The sequence below is a fragment of the Engystomops pustulosus genome, chromosome 3, assembly GCF_040894005.1.
Source record: "Engystomops pustulosus chromosome 3, aEngPut4.maternal, whole genome shotgun sequence".
Classification (NCBI taxonomy): Eukaryota; Metazoa; Chordata; class Amphibia; order Anura; family Leptodactylidae; genus Engystomops; species Engystomops pustulosus.
Window position 1 is genome coordinate 124,133,995 of NC_092413.1, and position 24,431 is coordinate 124,158,425.

Below are 24,431 nucleotides of genomic sequence, written 5' to 3' on the forward strand. Positions count from 1 at the left end.
GTATTCATTGCAAATAATTAGGATTACCTCAGATTGGATGACCTTGATGAGGAAGAAAATGTGATACACCGTTTTTGTTAACTGTGATAGCTGGCGACATATTTCTAAATACACTTGTATAGAAGGTTCAACTCTTCTCTGCAGCTTGCTCCAGAACAGCGTCAACTCCCTAAGAAGAAATAAATATATATTTAGAGCCTTGAACAGGTATGGGTATAGTGTTACTGTTATTAGAAATTATAGGTACTCCAGAGGCGCAGTACATATTGCAGTTACCTGGTGTGTTAATATATAAAACCCAGTGCCAAGCCCTCACTGGGCTTCATGTGGTGTGTGGATAAAACTCATTGCATCCTAGCATGATCTTCAGCACCAACAGCCCGTGCCCTCTTACTACCTACCACACTAGTCAAGGGTGCACTGTACCATACCTTCTTTTTAAATCTACTAAAGATGTATAGCCCTCCAATGCAATAAGTGAATTTTGATTTGTCTGCAAAGTCCAAATCTTTTTCTGTACGTTTTCTCTACTCACCAGGCGCAATACATTTCCCCAAACTGGAGTTGGCGGGATAGAAAGGCTGCACACAGTATAAGTGATGTTTTTTCATCCCCTTCAGACTCCAAGTTGCAGATCATTTCTAATGCATCCTTGCAATCTACTTTGGCAATCTAAAATAAAGCAGTGAAAATTATCATTAAACAATTTACACATTAATGGTCACTTTACAAAAAATACACTTAAAAACATGAAGAGTCTAAATTACTGTTAATGCATCCAATTATGCCATTATTAGATCCAAAAATCTACTATCTATGCACTTTGTTAACCACACCCAGTACACCCAAAGAAAAACTTCAAGCATAACTGAACTTTTAATAAAATGGCATAAATCCATAATGCAGATTGTATATTTTGTGGAGGATAGTTCCTCTTTAGGCATATTCTAGACTACTGTAGCCTGAATGTGAATGCTTTGCTCCCTACTAAGTTGTTTTACTGTAGATTGCATCATGCATTTCTTTTATTTGTAGGTGGGCCCTTCTAGATTCAGTCTAGCATATTTTGAGGCTTCCAAGTTGCAGGAAGGTATGTAAACACCCAACATGTATTTTCATATTTAGTCTATAAGTCTATGCAGCTAGTTCTGTAGAGCTCATACTCTGGAAGGCACATACTTTGGGCCTTCGGGAAATTGCCGGTTCACAACCAGAACCCCCGCCTCGTGTATCACCTGACTTCCTCATTTCACCAGGAAAGAGAGTGTTTTCTGTATTTCCATGACTTACATGGGCAACCAGCGATTTCAGGGCCTGCTGAATTTTATTCCCGTAACACCTTGGCTTAAAGGCGGTTTATGGGCTAGCAGGGTTCCCAAGCTGAAGAACCTGCTGGGGACCTCGGCCTCTCCAAGTATCAGAGGTAGACACGCCTGGCCAATTACAGCCATGCCAAGTTGGTTATGTGGAACTGCCGAACGGAACCAGGACTTTTGTACTCTAATCTTCACAGAGTGATTTATTATACTCCTGTAAACTGTGCCACCTGTGCGTGACTGACTGTCAGCAGTACCAGTAGACACTTTGAATGGTCTCGTCCCGAGGTCCGTCTGCTGGGCATTATTAATGAACTGGTCCAAACTTCTGCATTCTTTTACATTGCGCCTATGTGCCTGCAAAACTGTAGTCATGAATGGTAAAAACATAGGTAAAGGAAATATACCTATACATTTTAGGAGGTGTGGATTATGATCAGTCAGCAGCCTGGTAATGCAAGCCATCTATCTCTTTAGTTACTTGCCCTGGGGTTTGCTATATTCCTATTTGTCCCATTTCAGTTCACTGGGGGACCAAACACCACATTTGTTTTTAGACCATTAATGTATAAAGTAATTAATACAGAGGCCGATAGTACAATATTACAGAAGAAGCGCCGAGGGCGCGTAACAGCCATCGCTTATACCAAGAGCTGACAGCAGCACTCCCTCTCCTCTGGTATGTAACAACTTTGTATTAATAAAGGAATGTGTTCTCCCAACCTCCTACTATTGCATATGTTTTGGAGGTTTCCTTGTGGGGATTGAGCAACCCTCACGTCGTTTTAGGAACAATACACCTGGCAGTCCAGGTCATGTGGTATTAGATCTATGGTCACTAACATAACTGGGAGTAGTCACCATCATTGTTCTATTAAAGGACTATAATAATACAGAGTGATTTGTGGAAGCTTGAGGAATGCGCAGAGAAATGCTTGGCGAGGTTGAATGTAGATAAATGAAAGGTTATGCACTTTTGTTTATGGAAACAAAAAAGTACAATTATGTTCTAAACAGTCAATTATTCAGAAAAACTGTAGCTGAAAAAGGTATTGGTGGACGGGAAACTAAATTTTGACCAGAGTCAGGCAGCTGCTCATAAGGCAAACAGAATTATGGGATGTATCAAGAGAGGAATAGTTCTGCGCTCATACAAATCCCTGGTAGACCACACATGGAATATTGTGTACAGTTTTGGGCACCAGTGTATAAAAAGGACATAGAACTGGAACGGGTGCAGAGGAGAGCAACCAAGATTATTAGGGGAATTTGGGGGACTAGAATACAACGACAGATTACTAAACTTGGGGTTATTAAGCCTAGAAGAAAAGACTGTTGATGGGAGACCTCATTACTTGAATGGGCAGTACAAGGTTCTCTCCAAGAATCTTTTTATACCTAGGCCAGGGCGTGAACGCACAGAAAGTAGCCTGTGCACCAGAAAATGCAATATTGTCGAGCAACAAACTAGACAACTTAAAAAGGTAAGTTTCTTATTATAAAAAAAATATAAAACACTTTTAAAACATTAAATATTTTCTTCATTTCTATAATTGGTACAGGGGACCAGATGAGGCCATTTGAGGCCATCCAGCGGTTTTCCTGTGCCCGACTTCAATTTTGCGGCCACAAAAAGCGAAAGAATATAGGAGTTTGGATCAGCTCATTGGTAATGTCCAGCAGACAGACCTTGGGACAAGACAAGATTAGTACCAATGACAGTCACACAAAAAAAATGTATCTGCAGCCCATGTGGCACAAATGAATTTGGTGAATGACTGGACAGTTTTTGGCTATGCAGGGACACCACACCAACTGCTTGTGGTATCCTCACATACATATAAGTGGAATAAATGAGGAGATACAGTAGTTACCAAATTCGAGCTCTTATAATTATTTCTACTTTAAAGTGTGTGTGTCATTGTGTGCATGTTTTTTTTTTTTTTTTTTGGGGGGGGGGGGGGGGGGGAGATTAATGGTTTGCTTAAATTTTATAAACAACATTTTGCCAATCATTACTGCATCAAGAAAACACAATTGCATTATAGCTATAGGCTTAAATACTTAGGTTAGAAACAATGGTGGAGATTTATTGTGCATTTATTGTGTGTTTCCCCTAAATCTCCTCCTCATCCAATCCCTACCCTTCCTTGGTTGAACTTGATGGACAAGTGTCTTTTTTCAACCGTATAAACTATGAAACATGATGGAAGCCCCATCCTTCCAGATACATCTAGAGGCTTAGGCCACCTAGTTTTGCACAAAAACCATGCAAAGGTTCAAAGTGAAAGTTTGCATGGCCTAGATAGTGCGTAGATTGTCCACTCCCCCATTGGTGTGGTGGGACCAATAATGGTCCTGAAAAATGTCCCCCTTTATGTCAAAGAACTTAGTAAAGTTTAAGAATAACCAACCTCCTCTATAAGCTTTATATTTGGTGAGGCAGCACAGAGACATTTTAAGTACAGCTGTTTGAAGTGCCCTTTCTTGCTCATTTCTTGGTGGTCAGAACATATCTTTGCCAGGCATGTTGCAGCTGCCACTCTGCCAAGTTTGAGAAGACGCTTAATTCGCATTTCCAGTAACAATGGACCCTCAGAATTAAGAAACTCATCAGCTGTGAAAAAAAGGCAAGCAAATATTAGAGAAGATAGGATGAGAATGCAGATAGTTTCACAGTGTGACAATCTCAATTTATTTTTCTTATTTAAAGCTAAAACAGAATATAATTATTCACTTTGTAAGAAATCTCCATGCCCCAAAATTCCTCAATACAGAAAGTTGGTCAGATACTATAAGCAGCGTAGGGCCTCATGCACACGATCAAAATTGGCGGCCAGACCATACAGGGCCCATATGGCCCCCATTAAGGTCTATGGCATCGGATCATGCTGCGATGAGCACTGTCTGACTGCATTGCGAAACGGCCAGGCAGCCGCTCAACTTTATGTCATTTGTGCGCATGTGGCCTTATATGTATGCATTGATTGGGTGTGAATCACATTTTTTTTTAGTTTTTATTAGTCATCTGCCTCAATATCAGAGCCAAAAGAGCCTCTGGTAACTGTGGCATAATGCAAATTATAACAAGGCTCTGCAAGTGCGTTAGCCCTATACAGTATAATGGGGCTTTTCCCTATGTAGACACCTACTGCAATACTAGTGGTGATTTAGTCTCTGAAAGCGTGGCAAGAAAGGGCATCCCTTTGTTATTTTTCAGCTAATAGATAAAAACTAAAACCTTCAGACTAAAATCAATTGTAGACATATTCTTAGCAGTTTTTGTAGTCTTTTCTACCATTAGGGTATGTTCAAACATTTTTATTTTAATCTGTCGCAAAAAGTGCATACAGAGGACAGGGAGATTTGGGACACTAAACCACCCAATTGTTTAACGTCCCAAATCTCAGGGTTTGAGGTCTCAAGTATCTCAAGTGCGATCTACAAATAAATAAACATACTTTCCTAAAGATGGGTCTGATGAGACGCATTGGACTAACCTCTGGTGCTCCCTGCGCCTGTGCACTACTTCAATAAAGTCAATGCAGTACCAACAACATATGCACAGTGAAGGTGGGTCATTGTGTGACAGCACAGGGAGCTATGTGACGAGGTAAGTACAGGCGGTCCCCTACTTAAGGACACCCGACTTACAGACTATCCATAGTTAAAAGACTGACCCCTCTGCCCACTGTGACCTCTGGTGAAGCTCTCTGGGTGCTTTAGTATAGTCCCAGACTGCAATGATCAGCTGTAAGGTGTCTGTAATGAAGCTTTATTGATAATCCTTGGTCCTATTACAGCAAAAAATTTTGGAACTCCAATTGTCACTGGGGCAAAAATTTTTTTGTCTACCATTATAAAATATACAGTTTCTACTTACATACAAATTCAACTTAAGTACAAACCTACAGACCCTATCTTGTATGTAACCCGGGGACTGCCTGTATACAAGTAAAAAATTAAAGGGCGATTTGTGACACTAAATAACCGGCCCATAGTTTAGTGTCCCAAATTGCCCTGTGACTGGTTCTGTTTAAGGCAAATAAAACATAAAATAATTTCTAGCCACTAGTAGCAAAGGCTGTAATAGGCTGTGAAATAGTAAATCAACTTTGACTCATGTCTCCGCCAATCTTTGATGAACACGAGATGGGCTTATAGGAGTCATGTACCACTGACATTACAAGACTTTTGTATATGAACAGAGAACGTGGTAGACAGCAGTCAAACTGCTGCAAAGGATACGTTTCTTAAATCCATAAATTTTCTTTAAAATCCTTTGTTTAACACTGAAATCACACCAGCACTTTCAGTTGTTTACCCCTCTTATGGAAGATAACAGTGATGGTACATGGAAGTATAAATGATAGTAGATTTTGCAAGCACATACCTATCTAACCATTATATTTACTTTATTTATAAAAAAGGTAGAAAATTGCACATTCTACATTAAAGGGATCCCGTCACCAGGAGACCAATTTTTAGCGCTCCCCCAGTCCTCACAGAGCATAGTACATACACTGAGTTTTTGTAGTAAAAAAAAAAAAAATAGGTTTTACAGAAATAAAAGAAATGTTATATAGCACCTTTCAATACCATGTGCTCTCTTACTAGGCACTTGTCCCCTGGGAGTGGCTATAGAGCACTTCCATGTGTCCCCATCTTTTTTTCTGCAAAAACAATTTTTTGTACAAAAACATAGTACATACAGCATATACACTCACCGGCCACTTTATTAGGTACACCTGTCCAACTGCTTGTTAACACTTAATTTCTAATCAGCCAATCACATGGCGGCAACTCAGTGCATTTAGGCATGTAGACATGGTCAAGACAATCTCCTGCAGTTCAAACCGAGCATCAGTATGGGGAAGAAAGGTGATTTGAGTGCCTTTGAACGTGGCATGGTTGTTGGTGCCAGAAGGGCTGGTCTGGGTATTTCAGAAACTGCTGATCTACTGGGATTTTCACGCACAACCATCTCTAGGGTTTACAGAGAATGGTCCGAAAAAGAAAAAAAAAAAACAGTGAGCGGCAGTTCTGTGGGCGGAAATGCCTTGTTGATGCCAGAGGTCAGAGGAGAATGGGCAGACTGGTTCGAGCTGATAGAAAGGCAACAGTGACTCAAATCGCCACCCGTTACAACCAAGGTAGGCAAGGTAGGCAGAAGAGCATCTCTGAACGCACAGTACGTCGAACTTTGAGGCAGATGGGCAACAGCAGCAGAAGACCACACCGGGTGCCACTCCTTTCAGCTAAGAACAGGAAACTGAGGCTACAATTTGCACAAGCTCATCGAAATTGGACAGTAGAAGATTGGAAAAACGTTGCCTGGTCTGACGAGTCTCGATTTCTGCTGCGACATTCGGATGGTAGGGTCAGAATTTGGCGTCAACAACATGAAAGCATGGATCCATCCTGCCTTGTATCAACGGTTCAGGCTGGTAGTGGTGGTGTCATGGTGTGGGGAATATTTTCTTGGCTCTCTTTGGGCCCCTTGGTACCAATTGAGCATCGTTACAACGCCACAGCCTACCTGAGTATTGTTGCTGACCATGTCCATCCCTTTATGACCACAATATACCCAACATCTGATGGCTACTTTCAGCAGGATAATGCGCCATGTCATAAAGCTGGAATCATCTCAGACTGGTTTCTTGAACATGACAATGAGTTCACTGTGCTCAAATGGCCTCCACAGTCACCAGATCTCAATCCAATAGAGCATCTTTGGGATGTGGTGGAACGGGAGATTCGCATCATGGATGTGCAGCCAACAAACCTGCGGCAACTGTGTGATGCCATCATGTCAATATGGACCAAAATCTCTGAGGAGCTTCCAGCACCTTGTTGAATCTATGCCACAAAGAATTGAGGCAGTTCTGAAGGCAAAAGGGGGTCCAACCCGTTACTAGCATGGTGTACCTAATAAAGTGGCCGGTGAGTGTATACTATGCTCTGTGGGGACTAGGGGAGTGCTAAAAATGGGTCTCCTGGTGACAGGTTCACTTAAAAGCATAACTAAGCATCTCAATTTGAAGTATGCTTTTGGTTGACCTCCACCATTAAATGATTTCCTATGCTGCCACTCCTCCATTAATGGCGGCAGCCCGCGTAACGGCTGCCGAAGGCAAGGTGGGGGGGGGGGGGGGGCGGATAAAAAAAACAGCCCACGGGTTGTAGTTTTGGGACCCCTGCCATAGACGCTGTGGTCATAGTGACCGTGGCGTCTATAGTGAATTGCCGCATTACCCCAGGGCTACCTTCCGAAGAGGCCCGTTAGGATCCTGCTGAATGCACAATCTAACAGTGTAGCCGTCAGCCTATGCAGAATGCATAGGCTGACTATTTAATATGCTGCAATACATTAGTATTGCAGTATATTCCAATGAACAAGTGATCAAATGATCACTTGTTCATGTCCCACCCTGGTACAAAATAAAGCAGTAAAAAAAATTATTAGTTTTTTAAAAAAGTGCAAAGAAAAAAATGTATTAAAAAAATAAATAAATAAAAGTCCCCTAAAGTACCATCGCATATAAAAATCAAATACAACAAAGTGAAAATCACCCAAAGATCCCACAACATATTGGGCATCACCACATCCGTAACAACCTGTACGATAAAATTAAATTGTCACTGTACCCGTACGGCGAACACCGTAAAGAAAATGCAAAAAAAAAAAACCACGAAAATTATGAAATTTTTACATATGACCTCATAAAAACAGCATAAAGGTGATTCAAAAGTAACATTTACTCCAACACGATACCAAGAAAAAGTACAGCTTGTCCCGCAAAAAGAAATACTCTAAAACATCTCTGTAAACAAAAAAAAAAAATATATAAAATGTTATGCCCATTGTTACATGGTGATGCAAAAACAAGCAAATTTCTCATAAAAGGAGTTATATTCTGCAAAACCCATAGAATAAAGATAGCATATTATTTTTATGGTACGGTGAATGTTCGGGGAAAAAAAAAATGCTAAAAACTATAAACAAGAAATAATGATTTTTTTAACCACCACCAAAGAGTTCATAAAATCTGATTATTAGCTATTGAACCCCAAGTAAAGGATGTACCTGAAAAGTGGATCTCATCGAAAATAAATAAATCTCACATATGTCCAAATTACATCAAACTTTGTGGAGTTTTTCGGCATATAACACTTTGTGGCCAAAATTAATGTATTGTATAAAACATTTACAGCTTGTAAATTACACCACTACAGGCAGTCCCCGGGTTACATACAAGATAGGGTCTGGAGGTTTGTTCTTAAGTTGAATTTGTATGTAAGTCGAAACTGTATATTTTATAATGGAAGTTCTAGACAATTTTTTTTCTTTTGCCCCAGTGACAATTGGAGTTTCAAAATTTTTGGTGTAATTGGACCAAGAATTATCAATAAAGCTTCATTACAGACACCTTACAGCTGATCATTGCAGTCTGGGACTATAGTAAAGCATCCAGAGAGCTTCACCAGAGGTCACAGTGGGCAGAGGGGTCCGTCTGTAACTATGGGTTGTCTGTAAGTCGGGTGTCCTTAAGTAGGGGACCGCCTGTATTTAGTTTTAACCCCCTTGAAACATCTAAAGGGTAAACAGCTAAATGGTACCTTTGTTACAAAAGCGTTACAAAAGGTACAACCTCCTATAATGACACAGAGCAAATTTTAAAATTTTTAGGCCTGGTCCTTATGCCCTAAAATGGCTTAGATCAGAAGGTGGTAAATCCCTTCCCACAGATGCCCTTTTTCGCATTTCCATTCTTTGCTCCCCTTCTTTAAAAATCCATATGTATTTTTTTTTATTTCTCCATGTACGTCCTTGTTTTGTGCGTAACAAATTGTATTACCCATTTAATTTTCAATCCCGTGTACAAGGAAGCAGGAAAAATATAAATTGAATGTAGTAAACTTGTCAACCTCAACTTTCCCCTGTGCTTTTGTACCATTTTCTTGTGGGCCCTGTTTATTCAGCTTTCTCTGTTTGCTCCAAATGACAACCACCTCCAATTATTCTTTTATTTGGTTGTCAGAATAGAAAGAAATTACATTGGGCCTGATGATGTTTACATTGATACCGTTTGTGGGACTGTACGATGCAATATCTAACATGTTTCTGATTCTATGGTTTACTTATTTTTACACAAGTTCTAGGGAAAGGGGAGCGATTTGAGCTTATAGGTTTTTTCAATTTGTTTTTTTAACTACCTCAGTTTTTAGACCACCTGGGACACTTTAACCCTAAAGGATCTAATCATTCCTACCATATACAGCTGTATTGCATTATACGGTGGATTTACTGACAACCTGCTGCAATGTGCCACTGACACATTGCAAAAGATCACCAGAAAGGACGTAGCCTGGATTTTTATACAGACTGCAGGATGTCATGGCCATGGATTATCACTCCCAATAATGTCATGGGGATCGACGAGCACACGATGGTGGTGCCCAATGTGCCGCTAGTGGCATGTAAAAGGATAACACTTGAGTTCGATGCCATCATTACTCAGCAAACACCAAGTGGAGACCAATGGAGACCTCCGCCTGTGAGCCCTCTCCACACACCCCTTGCCGCATGCCGACAAGATACAATTGATGTCCGACAAGAGGTTAAAGGAAATATTATTATCTAGATATAGAAAGAGTAGATCATTAGTTATGCTTTGTATGGGAATTCAGACACACTACAGGAGAAAGAAGGATCAGAAAGAAAAATAAAAAAGACACAAAGGAGACAATTTCCTAAATAAGATTATAAAAGTTAATATTAACAACTGCACCATACATATCTATGTTTCAGAGATTAAGGCATGCTTTAAGAGAGACATGGAATTAGTGTAGAAGCCACAACAGTTGAACAGGAGCCGAAGTAACCAGAGTGTTTTAGAGTAGTTTTCCTCTAGTAATCAGAGCAGAATGTGAATGATCCTGCCTCTGCCACACAAGCCAGATGGGTCACTACCTCATAGCTCCATGCTCTTGTACCCATAGGTCAGCTACAAAAGTGAAAAGAATTAAAGAATCAAGAGGTAAAAGGTGACGAGAAGGTAAAACTGACGAGATATATAACTGAAAAATAATAAATTAATTAGGTTATATTAAAATGAATCACCCGCATAACAGGACTAGGGCTGGATTTGTTTTTTTAATCTGATGGATAGAATAGGAACACAACATCTTGTTTCAATAAGCTATAGCTGGTGTTCTGCAAACCAAGACATCTCATTCTTATGCTTTATTCATTAAATATAATATCTACTTCATTACTGCCTGTAACCTTGCATGTTTGTGAATATGCAAAGCCAAATATCAACTTAAAGCAAATGTATGAAACACAATACTATAAGATTACATCAACGGAAAGCCATGTTTTACGCCTGGAAGTGCAATCATTTTAATTGAGAGGCCGTTTGACTGCCTAATATTTACGACCTTGTATCCCACGCAGACAGATCAAGGAAATGATCTGCAGCAGCTTAAAAATCTAGACTTTTAGAACAACCATGGACAGATAACAGGCTCTAAAGAAAAACACCATATACATTACATTTTGTATGAACATATTTTCCATGTTTCTGTAAAGTTCAGATAGCACTGCTTACCCCGATAAGGATCCAGGATTTGCTCATTAAGAATTTCATCCAAAACTGGATCCCTCCACACACCATCCTCTTGGGACATGTTGTACAAGAGCACAAGCTCGTGGCTGCCATTTTCTGTCAATCTTATATGTGCGGCCTGAGAGAGTAAACAAATTTAACAGGTGCTCTAAGGGAGAAATGTAAAATACCTATGAAAAGGTCAATTAGTTAAAAACAATACATTACAAAGAGCTGCAGACACATTTATATGAAATATCTATTCTACCTACCCAGCTATCAATAATGCCAGGCTTCTTACAAGTGAAATTCAGTCACATGCCCATGTCAAGGTATAATGGCTACACGGCTAAACTGAAACCAGGTGGGAAAAGTGTCAAAACCGAATTGGTGGAAAACTCCTGGAAAATATGACTCGAATCTCATGCACACGGATGTGCACAGAAAAATATGACATTTCAATAGAGAGGTGTGAGGAGTGTCCACGCCTCCTCCCTCATTTGTGTCTAGGGAGCCTTAAAGGGAACCTGTCACCAGGAGACCCATTCATTAGCATCTGGTGTGTGACTAGGCAGTTGCCAAAAGGGAGGGTCTGGAAAGGAGCAGTTCCCCCCCACCCTTGGGAAACATGTGACCTTTTCAAATATATGAATAACTACCCACAATCGGGATTGGCTGTAGAGTAGCAGGGGGCGTCGCTAAGCCCAGTGATGGGTGTTTTCATATATTTGAAAAGGTCACATGGAGAAGCTGTTCCGCAAGGGTGGGGGAGGGAACTGCTCCTTTCCAGACCCTCCCTTTTGGCAACTGCCTAGTCACACAGCAGATGCTAATGAAAGGTACAATGTAACATATCTTTTTTTCTGTAAAACCAATTTTTTATACAAAAACACTTTGGCAGTGTATGTACTATGCGCTGTGGGGACTGGGGGAGTCCTAAAAATGGGTCTCCTGGTGACAGGTTCCCTTTAAGGCATATTAAGTACTGCAAATATTTCCATCAGATTTGATAAAATAATTGTGCCAACTATTCTTTTGATGAAAATGATACTTTACTATACTCATGTGGGTTATGGAATCAGGCCCACGAAAACATTAAACAAAAAAAAACCCCACGGATATAAAAGTACAAATATCAACATTTCTCCAAAAAGTATCTTGAGTCTACCATGTAGGGAAGACCCCTGGCTAGCCACCGTGTTAGATGGGAAACTGGGTCAAACTTTTTTGAAGGGAGATCTGTAAGATTCTACGGACATCATGGGGAATTGTTGATTGATATGACAGGGTGACAGTCTCTTTTAACCCATTGATTACAATGTGCGATTCGCACGTTGTAATGAACGAGGAGGAAAATCCCCATATACTGCCATACTGTAGTATGGGTCTGAAAAATAGTATAAAATTTAAAAAAAGTTTTAAAACATTATATTAAATAAACCCTAAAAATTCAAATCACCTCTCCCTTTCCCTAGAACTAATATAAATAAACAGTAAAAATAATAAACACATTAGGTATTGCCAAGTCGGAAAATGCCGGATCAAAATATAATAACGGTTTTTCACTGCATTTAACCTTGTAACAGAAAATAGTGCCCGAAATTGAAAATTGCACATTTTTGCCATTTTGAAAAATATAAAAAAAATTCTATAAAAATTGATCAGAAGGTCGTACAGCCCTAAAAACAGAAGCTTTGAAAACTACATCAAAAATCGCAAAAAAAATTACACCACCCACAACTCCGTACATCAAAGCATGAAAAAGTTATTAGCACCAAAATATGGCAAAATAGGAAGACAAGAAAAAAAAAAATTTGTACAGGAGGTTTTACATTTTGTAAATGTATGAAAACATTCTAAAATCTATACAAATTTCTCGTCCCCGTGATCGTACCGACCCAATGAATACAGTAGACCTGTCATTTGGGGTGCAAAGTGAAAGGAGTGAAAACCAAACCCTCAAGAAAATGCCGCAGATGCGTTTTTTTTTCCCACCAATTTCACTTATTTGGAATTTTTTTCCCGCTTCCCAGTACACGACATGGAATATTAAATACCATCACTATGAAGTGCAATTTGTTATGCAGAAAACAAGCTGTCATAGAGCTTACATAAAAAAAAAAAAAAAAAAAAAAAAAAAAAAGCTTCTTCCTTGCTGCAGTGCAATGATGTAAACACAGGTTTGGTGATCCTAGAAGGGACTCCTTATACATCATCAATATGACGTCAGACGGCTGTCCGGAAATCTTGCAGAGCCCGCAGGTTACTTGTGCGAGTTCTCGTGTGTGCACAAGATTTCCTGACAGCCAACTGATGTCACCAGCTGCCTGAGCATAGCAGGCGGGATAAAGGGAGATAATGACCATCCATGGGGCATAAATAATTAGGGAACGGCAGAGCCATGAGGCGATCAGGTGACGAGGCTGTTTTATTCTTCCTTTCCATCTTCTGGCGCTAATAACTTTGTCATACTTCGATGTCCAGAGCCGTGGGTGATGTGTTTTTTTGTGACTTTTGATGAGCTTTTCAATGCTGCCATTTTTAGAACTGTACAACCTTTTAACAACTTTTTATAAATTTTTTTAATATTTTTCAAAATGGCAAAAAACTGCCATTTTCGACTTTGAGTACTATTTTCCGTTATGGGGTTAAACACAGTGAAAAACTGTGTGCGTTTATGATTTTTACTGTTTATTTATATGACTTTTATGAAAGGGGGGGGGGGGGATTTGAAATTTTTTTTTTACCATTTTTCAGTATTTTTACCCTAGGTTGTCCAATTGGCAGAATATGGGGATTTTCCTCCTCATTCATTACACTGTCCTAATCGCACATTGTAATGAATGGGTTAAAAAGAGACAGCCTTGGGTCTTTGGAAGACTATCTTCACTTAGATGGGCTTGCACCAATTGCAGGCGTTACCGGTAAGTGTTTGCTGCAATATGCAGCAAAGACTTGCCAGCTATGGAGAGGGCTCAGCCCGTGAGCACTCTCCATTCACCCGCATCCGACGTGTGGCTTACTATTATGTCACACGTAGGTAAGGGGTTAAGATGTAAAAATTCTATCCAAATATACCACCTCGTGGGCGGTGCTTGGACCGGGAACGTTTCCATAGAAATGCAGGCAATCTGTAACAACACTCGCTGTTATGCAAAACAGCAGGTGCTCGTTACCAATGTGTTTCCATAGAAACACATATGCAATCAGGCAGAGCACTGCTCACGGGGGTTTGCCTTTTAATTTATCAACACAAGCCAAATGTATAGAAGATCCAAATTTTATCATGAAGGGAACTGGCTTGAGAAAAGCAGACAAAGATCAGATATATTACAGTGTTGTACCAAGTTAGTGTTCATTCAAAAACAAGGCTTGTAAAATGTTACCTTTATTGCGCCTTGAAATCTTTGCCAGTGCTCACTGGGTAACTCTTGAGGCAAACACAGCAGGAGTTCAACACAGCTTCTACAAAGCAAATTAGAAAGAACAAGTTTATTAAATGTGATTTACTTGTGTGCGGTGGACACACTATGTATTCAGTTTCTAAATCAATAAATTTTAACACCCTGAGGACAAGGCCCATTTGGATTTTCTGGATAAGCCTTATTTGTTATTCCATACTCAACTTCCACAAGATACAACAATTTTATTTTTCATCTGACAGACATCTGAAGGCCTTTTTATAGTAACAATTGTAATTTCCAATAGCTGGCATTTTCAGGTGATAATAACAATGACAAAAATATATAAAAGGGCTATTAGGACACTTGCTTTTTAAGCAAGTTTACATAGTTGAACATACAGTATACAAAACATGCTACAATATTGTGTAGGTTGGTGCTATTAGGGAGACACCAAATACGTACAAGTTTTCTAATGTTTTACTACTTCAGTGACTTAAAAAAAAAAAAAGAATCAGTTTATGCGTCATCATTTTTTTTTTTAGTTTTTTTTTTATTTTGTATCACAATCAGTTATTTTATAAAATTCTTTTTTTGTTCTGTTCTACTATGAATCTTGCATAAATGATACTTTCATCACATATAATGCATTGCAATACATCTGCACTGCAGTGTTTTATAACTCTCAGTATGCCGATTAAGGCTGTTACCCACAAGTGAGCTTGCTCCCTGTCCTTGTGGCATTACCTGACCAAACAAAGAATCAATTAATTGAACAGACATGCCGATTTCGGTTCAATTATTCAAGGTAGTAAACAGATTCTCATAGCAACGTGCAGGTAACAGGTTTTTCATTCTTCACATTTAGGGGTAAATGTTGGAGGTCAGGAAGTCTTCCTGCCACCATGAGTGTGCATGTTTATCCGCCACAGATCCAGAGGGGCTTATTCACAGTGCCGGCCGAATATATATTACATTCGGCCGGTGCTGTGAATAAGCCCCTCTGCGGCCGCATCACAGAGAGCCGGCAGCGATTGCGCAATATATTAAAGGTCCCCACTGACGGGGTGAGGGGGTGTGTTGGCCCTCATGAATACGGCCGACTGTTGCTCACAAGCTACGAGGATACAACCTCTTACCAAATGAATCGTTTTAAGCAAACTTTCGCGACAAATTTTTTAATAAATGGCATAACTAGAAAGCTGCTGGGGAGAGGATTATGGGAGTATATTTGTTAGTGGTGGTGGTGGGGGGGGTTGAGACAGGTCCTCTTTAACCCCTTTGTGTCTATGCCATTTTAGACCTTTAGGACCAGGCCTGATTTTTAAAATTTGCCCTATGTCATTATAGGAGGTTATAACTTTTTGACACTTTAACATATCCAGGGGATTTTGAGATTGTTTTACCGTCACACATTGTACTTCAAAGTAATATTAAAATTTTGATGATATCTTTTGTGTTAAGTTATGAAAAAAATTGAAATTTGGCAAAAATTTCTAAAAATTCTTCATTTTCATAGTTCAAAATGTTCTGCTTTTCAGGCAGATAGTCATAGCACCCAAGTAACTTTATAACTAACATTTCCCGAATGTCTGCTTTATATCGGGACAGGGTTTTATGCATCTTCTCTCTTTTCTAGGTTGTTAGGAGGTTCAGAATTTTGGGAGCAATTTTTCTCATTTTTAAGAAAAAAACGCCAAAACCCTTATTTAGAGGCACATGCTCAGCTTTAACTGACTTTGAGAGGCCTAAACAGCAGTAAAACCCCATGTATCACGCCATTTTAGAAACTACACCCCTCAATGTGTAAAAAAAATCAACTTTAAGAAGTATGTTAACCCTTTAGATGCTTCACAGTGGTTAAAACAAAATGGAGGTCTAATTTACAAGCTGTCATTTTTTTAGACAATATATTAATTTTGGCCAAAAATTAAACCGTCACAAAGTATTAAATGACAAAAAACTCCACAAAGTTTGATACCCAACGTCTCCCGAGTCAGAGGATGCCCCATATGTGGTGGTGACTGCGGTACGGCCGCACGGCCGGGCATAGAACGGAAGGAGGCGCCATTCAGAGCAGATCTGCAATGTCACATCTTACAGGCTATAAAATGTTTATTTTTTTGTAATTTGGACATATGGGGGATTATTTTTTTGTGGATGAGATCCACTTTTCAGGTACATAATTTACGGGGGGGCCGAATAGCTAATAATCAGATTTTATTAACTCTTTCTTGGTGGTGGTTAAAAAAATCATTCTTGTTTATGGTTTTTAGCATTTTTCCCCCCCGACGTTCACCATACCATAAAAATAATGTGTTATCTTTATTCTACGGGTCATCACGATTACGGCGATACCCCATTTATATGGCTTTTTTATGGTTAACTTGTTTTGCAGAATATAGAACTCATTTTGTGAGAAATTTGCTTGTTTTTGTATCGCCATGTAACAATGGGCAGAACATTTATATTTTTTTGTTTACAGCGCTGGTTTAGAGCTTATTTTTTGCGGGACAAGCTGTACTTTTTCTTGGTATCATGTTGGGGAACATTTTACTTTTTTATCACTTTTTATGCAGTTTTTATGCGGTCAGATGTGAAAATGTAATAATTTTTGTGAGGTTTTTTTGTGTGTTTTTTTACGGCGTTCACCGTACGGGTTCAGTGACCATTTTATTTTATTGTACGGGTTGTTACGGACGTTGTGATACCCAATATGTTGTGTTTTTTTGGTGATTTTCATTTTTTTTAATGTTTTATTTGATTACTGCATGGGACGGGACTTAAGGGGACTTTTATTCTTTTTAAATAATTTTTTTTTAGTTGCACCTTTTTTTTTAATTTTTTTTTTACTGTTTTATTTTGTCCCAGGGTGGGACATGAACAAGTGATCATTTGATCACTTGTTCATTGTAATATGCTGCAATACTAATGTATTGCAGCATATTACATAGTCAGCCTATGCATTCTGCATAGGCTGACAGCTGCACTGTTAGATCGTGCACAGTGCACGATCCTAGCAGGCAGCTGCCATAGGCAGCCCAGGGGACCTGATCGGGCCTCATGGTTGCCATGGCAACGATCAGCACCTCCGTGTCCTGCACGGAGGGTGCCGATCGTCGCACCGATGCACCATAGACGCCGCGGTCACTATGACCGCGGCATCTATAGGGTTAAACAGTCGGGATCGCGATAGTCGCGATCCCGGCTGTTACTGCGGGATCCCAGCTACCGCGTACCGCTGGGATCCCGCGGCGATCGCCAGGGCTCAGCTTCTGAGCCCTGGTGATCGCCATGACGTGATACTACGTCAAGGTGCGGGAACGACCCGCATCCTATGACGTAGTATCACGTCAAGGTGCGGGAAGGGGTTAAAAAGGTGAGGTAATTCTAGAGAAAAAAAAACAGATCTGAAAAAAAAATATATATATATAGTGAAGGCACCAGTTTTTTTTTTTTTTTTTAAATAGGTATACTTACAGAGCTAGCCGTTCCAGCACTAAGCTGACATTTTCACACTGTGAGGAGAGGTATTGTCTGGCATTAGAGTAGCTTTGGATGGCCACTGTATACACTTCCAATAAGGGCAGAGAATCTTCAGAAGCTTTCCATTTTTCCGCATACTCGAGGAGAGTCTGTTTGAAAAGAAAAGCACCCTTTAGGTTGACAGATCTAAACAATACATATCTCGCCACCACATGTCTGTTCAGTTTATGGTTGGGTAATCAGACAGTAAACATTTAACAGAAGGCTTTATGCAACACAAAAAAAAAAACTAAAATAAAATTCTTACCAATATTTAACATGATACATTTTTTTCCCATCTGTTTATTTTAAATCACTTGAAAAATAATCATTATTGGTTGCTATAGTTTTCCAAAAGGATTTGTGTAAAAAAACAAAACAAAGAGCAAAACAAAAACATGTACATGCTTTAACCCCTTAAAGCCCCATTTTTTATATTCTGACTTGTGTTGCTTTATATGGTTATAACTTTTGAACACTGTTAGTTTTTTCTCACATTTTACCACTAAATTGAAGTACTTGTTGGCTCATAAGTTTTGCATTTATTTAAAAAAATAATAATCATATAATAAAAAAAAAAAAAAAAAAAATTGCCATTTTCGAAATTCTAAATTATTATGTTTTCAGGCAGATTTACCACCTAAATAAGTTGCTGAATAACATTTCCCATATGTCTACTTTACATTTTCATAATTTTTGAAATGTCTGGATAATTTATTTTGACCTCACACTGCTTATAAATAGAATATCCATTTTCCGGATTTACTATTTTGGGGATAAATACTGTTTTGAATTAAATTAAAAAAACCCTATATAATCAACCCATTTTCAATCTGCACCCCTCAAACTATCAGAAACAGCTTTTAGGAAGATTGTTAACCCCTTGAGATCTTCATAGTAATTAAATCAAAATGGAAGTGAAATTTAGAATGGTCAAATTGTGTTGGTTATACGTTCATTTAGCCCTAAAATTTACACATGTCCAAAAGATAAAAAGAGAAAACCCACCATACAATTTGTTATGCAATTTCTCCCGAGTGCGGAGACCCCCCCCCCCCCACAAATGTGGCCGCTACTTGTTTTATCGGTGCAGAGCGGGGCGCAGAAGGGAAGGAGCCCCCTGCAGCTGCCAGTCAATAGGTAAAAATCATAAGTTTTGGTAGATTTTTTTTTTTACAGCGTCCATCGTGTGGGTTCAATAATTATTAACTTTTATTCTAAGGGTTGTTGTCATACGGACGTTGTGATACTATATATGTGACGTTTGTGTTATGATTTTTTTTTGCGCATTATAATGTCATTTTATTTGTTATGGGGCTAACAGACATTTTTATTGATTTATTAATTTAATTTTTATTGAATAACTTTATTACACTTTTTTATTACTTCCACCATGGGACATGAACAAGCAATCATCGGACTGCTTGTTTATGATAATATTCTGAAATACTGATGTACCACGGCATTTAATGGGTTAAACACCTGTGATCGGAACTACAGCCTGCACCCTGTGTATTCTGATGCCGATGTGGCTCAGATCTCGAGCTGAACCAGCATCAACTCAGCGTCCAATATGTCAGATGCTGAGCGAAGTGACCTATCTGAGTTTGCATTTCCAGTGGTGTAAGAAGGCGACTGCTTGAGAAGCAAGAGCGGATGTAGAGTGGGATACTTATTGGTCCCAGGGTAAATGCAATAACTGGGGCCAGAATATGTTCATAAAAGTGCAAGAACTGTATGAGGTGTGATTTATGCTCCATTGTGTCCTGAGTGAAAGGTGAGCACAAGTTTGAGTAGGCTAAATTAACCTGTACAGTCGCACCCCAAGGCACGTGACGAGGCAGAAGCATCCTCGCTGTGACACTCACCAAGGGTAAGACCCGTGAAAAGGGGACGTGGCTTCATAGTACATGTACCAAAAATAATGCTAACCCGACAGAATTTTGTCCCAGACTTCTGGCATAAAATAAGACAAATAATAGGAGGTGCAAAGTACGACCAGACAGTCTCGAACGAAGACCCCATTCACGCGGCCATTGGGGCAACAGATATATCGGACCTCAACGTATATCCGTCTTTTCTTATAGAGAGATGAAGGGTCAGCGTCTTACGTCTGCAGGGCTACGGCCAGCCATTCCTTCTTGTGAATGTAGCCTAAGCCATCGTTCACACAAATGTTTAAAAATAACCGTCTATACGGCCCCATTAATTTCCAACCGTAAGAGAGACGCATGTCACATTTTATCATGCATTTCCATTCTGTATGCCCCTTAGAAATCTATGAGAAAGTATAAAATACAGGTTGCATACAAGCTGCATACAGTTGTACACCATACGCTACCATATATACGTGCAGTATCCAGAACCAGTGGGAGGTGTTTTTTGCCAGCAAACTAATAGTAAATCATCCATCATTTGCCTGCCCACCGTATTTTATACGGATACTATGACATATGTGCACATACGGATGGAAATCGTCACGTATGAATGGATTCATATAGCACGGAAATACAACACAAGAAATTACACAATGTATGCCCGCAGTCCTGTAGTACGGCGGGCATACATTGGCGCCGGGGAGAGGAGCAGGGGATGAGCGCTGCTCATCCCACCCCTCTTCATAGAGTTACATAGGGCCCAGCGCCGTTTTCGGTGGATAGATCTACGGGCTATGGAACGGTACGGTGCTGCACTTTGCTTCACCGTACCGCTCCCGTATACATCCCCCATACATAGCATTGGGCGCAAAGTGCCCTGCAGGAGGGGTACCGTTCCATAGCCAGAGAAAGATAGGACAAGGCCTATATTTCTCCCGTAATATGGTGCCGCGGCCATATATCGCTATGGTGCAGTATCCAGAACCAGTAAGAGGTGCATTCCTTCAGCCACCCATCATTTACCAGCCCACCGTATTTTATACGGATATGTTACGGATACAGTGACGTATATACAGAATGGAGAAACAGGACTGGAGAAATCACATGTTCATGTGAATGCAGCCTGGGGGTACATTCAAACACCCATCGGTGGGGCATGTATATGCAGCTGCAAATTTGCATCCCCAAGCAATGGTGTCAATCGGCAATGGGCCGTATCGTATGGCACAGTACAGAAATGGTCCAAAACTTTGCCATATGCAACCATATTTTCGTCCAGAATACAGACGTATATACAGAACAGAAAAGACCATTCTGTCGTGTACATGAGGTACAAGATAGATTTGTCCCCCAGCATCAGACTCTTATGCAGTAGAAGTCAAGATTCTTAAAATATATCACGATAACAACACACATTCCCACAATCAGGGGACATGTCGTTGGATGGTCCGACTTATTCAGACTGCACGCTGTATTTAACTTTCAAATTGTGGATTTCTGGCGCAAGAACCAAGTGAACCGTCCACACTCTGGAATTTTACACTGACCACTACTGAGTTATGGGAGCTAAAACTGAGTAAAATTGTAAAAGTAAGGGGGTAAAAATGATATTTATTGTGTAAACATCGGTAGGGGGTTAAAATATGAGAACTTTTTTTTAATGGACAAACCCCTTTAAAGGGGTATTCCCACAAAGACGAGAGTCTTATTGTACTCAGAACATCAAAATAACACATTCACTAATTCACTGTTATTAACAAAAATGCAGCATTTCACAGATATAAGTCCATCCTGTCACTATCAGTCCTGCTATACATAATTTCAGTTGCCCCTAGATCCAACCCCTGTAACCTCATACTCAGGGTCGGCACCCATCTTGATTTCTGTGTTAGATTGTGGAGCTGAGATTTTTGTGTCTTGTGCCTGTAGCCATGCCCCTGCACTTCTAGCATGGAGATTACATGGAGACACCAATTCACTTCCTGGTAGGGTATTGTGAGCTGCAAACTACAAGCTACAAGGAGATAAGTGATCTGAGGGAAAGGGAATGCAGACACTGTTCTCAGTCTCTCAGATCTGAGATGTAGCAGAGCTGACTCTGTAATAGGCATCTAATGGATCTAATCATCTCTGATCTATCTCATCTCTCTGTGTTCGTGCAATGTCAAATGAATGTGTATATACACCTGTACCCTGATAATTTAACCACATTGCCACCCCACAAAACTAGATGGGTCACAATGTGACTGCCAAAGAGGCCCTGCCCACACCCTGGGATTTTGTACTGAGCACCATAGAGAGTGATAGATTTATTGCCGTTTTAGCTCCTGAGTAAAATTGCAAATTAAGGGGTTAAAATGATCTTTATTGTGTAACAATCACTAGGGGATTGAGATGTGAGAATTTTCTTCTGTGGGAAAAGCCATTTAACTTTATACTTCTATGGTGATATTTTATATGGGTTATTAAAGGCAGAAAACTGAAAATGTGGGAAAAAGATTGCTGTGCAAGTATGGGATTGTCATTGTGCGGCAAACCTGCAGGTAATACTTGAAGGAAACCTACTACTTAAAAGTGGAAGTTCTAACCCACAGATACATGGCACCAGCTCAGGGTGAGTGGTAGGTTTCCTTTAACATATGCAGTTACCCATATGCTTCCAGAGAGCCAGGGTGTCATGGAACAGTTGTTATAATGTTGGCTATGCAGTTTGGCTGACAGGCAGGTACAAAACTAATGTATTTCTTTGTACTATAGCTTTTGACATATCATGGATTGCCAGCCTCGGGCAGGACTTTACAGACGATTGTCAGTACAAGACCCTGGCATCCTTATTGACCTCTGGCTTCCATGGCAATGAATCACATAGCATGATGGCGTGTTCTCAGACTACAGCAAAACCTGGCTGTCAGTCAGTCTTCTGCTGGGATTGTACCTGTACAGTCAGATTTACATCATACCAATCAAAGTATACATAGGTAAAAATAAACTGTAGAGAAATTAAATGTCACCATTAGTTGTTTGTTAGAGGAAACAGCGATTCCTGCTTTGAACATCTGCTGATTTATGAGACCTATGAGTTTTATTGTTTGAAGGAAGTCAGAATTTTGACAATAAAATGTTGCCAACCACGTGTTTAGAGATCTGTGTAACAATACTTGTGTGTATTTCTAGTAGCAGGACTGTCTAAATGGGTTTATTTTACAGGACTGTAGCTGGACTTGAAGTACTGGTGGAGTCTCCTAAAACTGCTGTGTTCTGAGATCTCTGCTTTAACCCCTTAACGACCGGGCCCTTTTTAAATTTTTTCACTTCCATTTTTCACTCCCCACCTTCAAAAACAAAACTTTTTTATTTTTCCATGTAAAGAGCTTTGTGATGGTTTGTTTTGTGTAGCAATTTACACTTTATAGGGATGGTATTTAATTTTCCATGTTGTGTACCGGGAAGCATGAAAAGAAATTCAAAATACAGTGAAAATGGTCAAAAAAATGCATTTGCAACGTTTTTTTGTGGGCTTGGCTTTTACGTCTTTATTCTTTAGGTCGGTGCGATCACGGAGATACCAAATTTGTATAGGTTTTATAATGTTTTCATACACTTACAATAAAAAAAGTTTATTTTGCAATCTTTTTCATACTACGGTTTATGGAGCTGTGGGTGGTGTCATTTTTTGCGACTTTTGATGACGTTTACAATGCTGCCATTTTTAGGACTGCACGACCTTCTGATCACTTTTCATAGAATTTTTTAAAAAGGCAAAAAAGTGCCATTTTCAACTTTGGGTGCTTTTTTTCCATTACAGGGTAAAACGAAGGTAAAAAAACGTTATTATATTATGATAGATCAGGCATTTACAGATGCGGCAATACCTAATGTGTTATATTTATATCAGTTCTAGGGAAAGGAGGGGATTTTAATTTTTAAGATTACAATTTTTTTTAAACTTTTTTAACTTTTATTTTTACTATTTTTCAGACTCCCTAAGGTACTTAAAACCATAGGTTGTCTGATCGATCCCATCAAATACTGCCATTACAGTGTGAAAGCACATTGTAGTGAAAGTGTTAAAACGAGAGCCTCGAGTCTTTGGAAGAGTGCAAAACCCATCCCATATACCATTACAGATTGCTGCTGGTTAGCTGCCAGCAATTCCACTACTGCTAAGCCACAATGATTTAGCCCTGTATGTACCTGGCCTGAAAAAACTATTTCACGGATCTGCAGTGAAGAGTGGTCTCAGTCTCTCTGGGCCGTGCACGTTTGTTGCGCTCAGACTGCTTCCTTCTGGCCACTTAAAGCCAACCCAGCGCTGTCTGAGCGAAGGTCCCATGCCCCTGTAAACAAACAGGGCAACGGCCCAGAGAGTCATTGACATGAGACACTAGGAGCGATGGAAGAGGCGAGTATTTTTTTTAGCAGGCCCTCCCTGGCCAGCTCACCATTTTTTACTCTCTCTCAGACAACCCCATTAAATATAATTTTTAGTTTGATTTGGCCATTGTTTTTCCTTAAATTTTTGTAGTTGTCCAGCATGGTTTCCTATAGGTGTAGAAGTAACAAAATTGCTTTATAGAGGCCAAGACTCTACTGGCGTTATAAAGCTCAAATGCATCAACTGGGCTTGATTATATACGTTTCCACTAAAAATGTAATCATTAACATCTTGCCACTACAGCGGCGGATATATCCGTTGACGGT

The 24,431-nt window shown here is 39.7% G+C and overlaps 2 protein-coding genes across 2 annotated transcripts in view; both read right to left on the reverse strand.

The window, feature by feature from the left end:
* CFAP206 (cilia and flagella associated protein 206) overlaps window positions 1-24,431 on the reverse strand; it is a 162,674-nt gene that overhangs the window by 100,975 nt on the left and 37,268 nt on the right. The gene's annotated exons all lie outside the window — the stretch shown is intronic.
* ZNF292 (zinc finger protein 292) overlaps window positions 1-24,431 on the reverse strand; it is a 39,805-nt gene that overhangs the window by 10,423 nt on the left and 4,951 nt on the right. Inside the window, exons 2-7 of the mRNA XM_072141988.1 lie at window positions 17,809-17,963; window positions 14,314-14,392; window positions 10,931-11,066; window positions 3,731-3,933; window positions 536-672; window positions 28-169 (exon numbers count right to left, since the gene is read on the reverse strand). Of these exons, the coding sequence (XP_071998089.1) occupies window positions 28-169; window positions 536-672; window positions 3,731-3,933; window positions 10,931-11,066; window positions 14,314-14,392; window positions 17,809-17,963 (852 nt within the window). The remainder of the gene's footprint in view (window positions 1-27; window positions 170-535; window positions 673-3,730; window positions 3,934-10,930; window positions 11,067-14,313; window positions 14,393-17,808; window positions 17,964-24,431) is intronic.